Source organism: Rhinopithecus bieti, unplaced genomic scaffold, assembly GCF_001698545.2.
Source record: "Rhinopithecus bieti isolate Rb0 unplaced genomic scaffold, ASM169854v2 scaffold_2339, whole genome shotgun sequence".
NCBI lineage: Eukaryota > Metazoa > Chordata > Mammalia > Primates > Cercopithecidae > Rhinopithecus > Rhinopithecus bieti.
Genome location: NW_016803819.1, coordinates 2,417,194 through 2,421,817, shown reverse-complemented (window position 1 = coordinate 2,421,817; position 4,624 = coordinate 2,417,194). Strand labels below are relative to the sequence as shown.

General features: G+C 32.2%; 1 protein-coding gene across 1 annotated transcript in view; it reads right to left on the bottom strand.

Moving 5' to 3' along the window:
• The window catches only part of TMEM33 (transmembrane protein 33), a 21,509-nt gene that overhangs the window by 3,065 nt on the left and 13,820 nt on the right, over positions 1-4,624 (bottom strand). Inside the window, exon 6 of the mRNA XM_017854744.1 lies at positions 3,082-3,186. Coding sequence (XP_017710233.1) covers positions 3,082-3,186 — 105 coding nt within the window. The remainder of the gene's footprint in view (positions 1-3,081; positions 3,187-4,624) is intronic.

Here is a 4,624-nt window from a genome sequence, read left to right as displayed (position 1 = left end):
AAAAAAAAAAAAAAAAAAATGCAACTCCTATTCTACCCTTCTGTGTCCTGTTTTACTTTTATGGTTAGAAAAAAGCAACAAATTACTTTTCTAAACAAGTATTCAATATGCTTGCACAGAGAGACAGAAATAATAATATTTGGAGTAATGCATAATTTTCCAAAACCTGACCTTCCTGTATCTCCTGTCTTCGTGAGCGCACCATTACAACTCTCTTAGGCTTCCAGGCCAGAAACCCGCGGGTCTTTAACTTACTCTTTTCTCTCAAGCCCTAATATCCTACCTCCTAATACCTTTCATATTTGTCCCCTTTTCCTTTTACCACTGGATTAGTTCAGGCTCTAGACTACTCTAACAGTCTCCAAATTGGTATTTTTCTTCTCTTGGTGAGCTTGCAATCCATTTTCTGGAATATTTCTAAATCAGATTTCATCATGGGGGTTCCCAATCTCTCCATGTTACAATCTTCAAAGGCTCTCCTTATCTCAAAATAAAATCCAAACCCTTTCATGATGTAGTCCTTTCTACCATCTACCTTTCTGGACAGAGATATTTATCAATCCTCTATATACTTCCTGAGCTCAAGTATGCTAAGCACTTTTCAGGCACCCATGTGTCAGAACTCAGATTCATTCTTTAAAGATTTGGCTTATGTCCCCACCTCCTCAGTGAATTCTCATTTGTCTCTGTCTGTTCTCTACACTTTCAGAGCACCTTCATCATCACACTGACTTACAATAGCTGTCTAATTTACTCAGCAGTGAGTACCTCTGAAAGAAGATATTTTAATTCCACATAAGTTCATCAACATACAATCCCTGTTTTAACCAATCAGTCAAATGAATAAAGCTAGAAGATATGAGGACTAATGAAGTCAATCGCTTTCACTAAAGTCACATAGCTAGTTCTTTTATTACTGGCTGCATCACTGGCACAGACCAAGTCAGAAAGTTCCTTAACAGCGTGGACAACAGAACTCTGAGCAATGATAAAATTGTTGCTTATCTGTGCTGACAGACCAAGTTACAGAGTTCCTTAACAGCACTGACAATAGAACTTTGAGCAATGATAAAACTTTTGCATATCTGTGTTGACCCACAGTTTCCACCAGCAACATATGGCTTTTGAGTACCCACGTGAACTGTGCTCAAGGGAACTGAGTTTTAAGTTTTATGAATTTTATTTAAATGGTTAAATGTGGTTGCTGTGCTGTATTGGACAGCACAGCTATAGACAATCTGTACTAGACATCCAAAAAGAACTGAAACCACCAACTTGAGAATATCATAGTGAAAATGGTACAAACTGTGAATACAGATGATCTCAAAACCTTTAATTTAAAAAACTGTAGAATTGAAAATACAGTTTTATAGCCTGTTTATCAATATTTACAAGTTGAAATATTTTCCATTAACTTTCCAATGGTTTTGATTAAAATGGGTGCTTGTAAGAGAGTTTTGAAGATGTTTACTAGCACATATTTGTGTTATCTTGATTCACCACTATTCCTTCCTTTTCAGTCCTCTGAAATCTAAATTCTAGATGTACTAATATGATTTAAGGGTATGTGGAGAAAATGGGAATGGAGAAGGAGGCACAAAGAAGCACAGAAAAACAAATGTGCTGATTAAAATAACAGATGTCAGGGCAAAAAACTACAACATAATGTCTGAAATGAATATAGGGACCAGAAAGAAAAAAGGCTAAAACTCATGAAATCAAGTAAAAATGAATGTTAATTTGCTACCAGAGACTCATTAAGAACGAATGTCTAAAGTAAGTTCTATTTTAGAAAGTATTATAAAAAAGACATTGTCTAACAGAGCACAAAAACACTCTGAACGGGAAATCAGAGCATAGAATAATGAAAATAAACTAGTAAGAATGTAACAGTCTAAGTACTTTTAAAATATTACTTCACTTCACCCCCAGAAGGAGTTATTTCCTCTACCAATGAAGAAATCCAAATTTAAATAACTTGTCTAGTCACACAACTAGTTAATGATGGGTCAGCATTCAAATTCAAGTTCTTTTTACTGTACTTATGAAAATATGTACAGATTGCTGTAATGCACTCATTGGATTTCTGGCTGAATTATACTCCATTATTTTAAACTTGAAAATAGACTATGTTAATATTAGTATCTGAGTATCATTTTTAAAGCTATTAAAAACATCTATTCATTTTAGTTTTACTCCAATGCTTGAGATCAGAATGTATAATTTAGTGTATATTAATTTAAGCCTCCATTCCTGAGAACTACAGTAATTCCCTAAAATTTCTCTGCTTCCCCATTTTTCTGCTTCAAACTCTTCTGGCACAAGGCTATCAGAAGAATATCTGACCATGTCAAAACCATCATTCCCATTCACCTAAAAGATAAATTCCAAACTTCTTACTCTAAAACTCAAGAAGTTTTATAATATGGCTCCAATATACCTTTCTAATCTTAGCTCCAGCAATTCACCACTCGGAATCTCCATTAGAGTCAAAACAGCTCTATATAAAGTTCCTCAAATATGGCCTGTGCTTCTCATCTCTCTTGCTCCTACTATTTCCCCACCTAAAATGGTTTTCCCTATTTTCACTATTCAAAAGTTTTATTCCTCCCACAATCTCAATTTTGTGAAACCTTCCTGGGCTCATCTATCTTCTGGCCCAATGATATCTCCCTTCTGTGGACTGCAGTACTGATATAATAAAGCAAACGTATGGCATTCATTACCTATTGGATAGTGAATACTGTATCCTAATCATTGTTTATGTAATTGACATGTGTTTTGTTTCTTCAACTAGGAAAGTTGAGAATGGAACCTATGTCTTACACATTTTAAAATTTGCTAAGTTTTAGCAGTGCTGTAGAGGCGGCGTAGATAACTGCAGTCTCAGTTTCCAAAAAGAAATACAACCACTTCCTCACCAACCCCAGTACATTCTAAGGCCTACAACTTAAAATTACCAAAACACTGCTTGCTTCTAAATTCTAACACATTAGCTAAGTAACTCTTAAGAATTACAAATACTATATATTCATAATACTCTCAACAAATAAAACATGCATAAAATAATCGTCAGCTTACCGACAATATGGATTTCTTCGAGATGAATATCGAAGAGTAAGAAATCTATAGTATATAAAAGGTTGGAGCAAACTTCCTTGACCACTGAAATAAAAAAATACAAGGGTGATAAATATAGATTATTAACTCATGTGTATGCTCTCAAAACTTAAAGGCAATTCAACTGGAGAATATGTGTATCTTCATTCATCAAATGGTCATAGTGAAATCTATCATGTCTAAATCCAAGTTATCCTTGGATATAAAAGAATGTATATGATTGGTAAAGAGTAAAATGTTAAATTTTTGTAGATGTATTCTTGTATGTACTACTTTTGAAATTTTTTAAAATACTAAATAAATCAGAAAATATTACATAAATACTTCCATAATTACTAATTGATGAAATCAAGTTGTAAATCTTCATAAAATATGCAAATGAAAAGTGACTTATTTTATATATAATAAAAAAAACAAACACTCCCCCACCAACCACAAAAATTACACTGGCTCATTAGTAAATCTACATAGCCTATACTAATTATTGTTCTTGGTTAAAAAACACAATTACAATACTCCAAGAATTATATATATGTTCATGAAATACCAAGTCTGGAATTCTTCCCTAAGAAAACCTATCTGAATTAAGATATTCACTGAAATAACTACAAACAAAATGTGGCAACAACCTAATGTGAAGCAGAATTAAACAACTTACATTATGGTTATTTAATAGATTTAACATGCAACTACCTAGAATCTTGGTTATGAAAATTACATAGCAACTTTGAAAAAAGCAGAATATAAAACTACACATATTATTACAACTATTTTTTTTAAATTGGAAGAAATATATCAAGATGCCAAATGTGTTTTATTAGGTTAATTTTTTAGCCTTTTCTTCTAAATTGTATTACTTTCATAACAAAAATAATTTACACGATTACAAACTTACCACTAAACAAATGCAACATCCATTTTCCCCAATAATTTGACAAATTTTTATCTTTTTAAAGTGTAAATGTAAGAGACACAACACAGAAAATAGAAATAGAAAATATTCACTTAAAAAACAAGTTTCCCATCATACAAATTAGCCCTTTCCTCAAACTTATACCACAGTCTCAAATATGTCCTTTCAGAAATGTATATATACCAGTGTACATAATGACTAACACTAAGATAGTGCTCATTTTATAATTCACTAAATCTGTTTAACAACTCTAGGACAGAGATGGTTTAACATTCCCAAAAAACTGAGACAGAAACATATCTATGTCCTTACACACATACGCCCTACAAATATAAATGGAGAACACCCTACACAACTACATTTAACTTATTATATCTTGGTGATTATCCCATATCACAATACATAAATTACCTCAATCTTTTTTACAGTTTCAAATATACCATCTAATGCTTGGACTATTATGTAACAAACTCCCTACTAATGAATATTTGGGTGGCTCCAGTCAATTAGAAATAAAGCTACAATGATATATATATATATATATATATATATTTTTTTTTTTTTTTTTTTTTTTTTTTTAAAGGGGGTCCC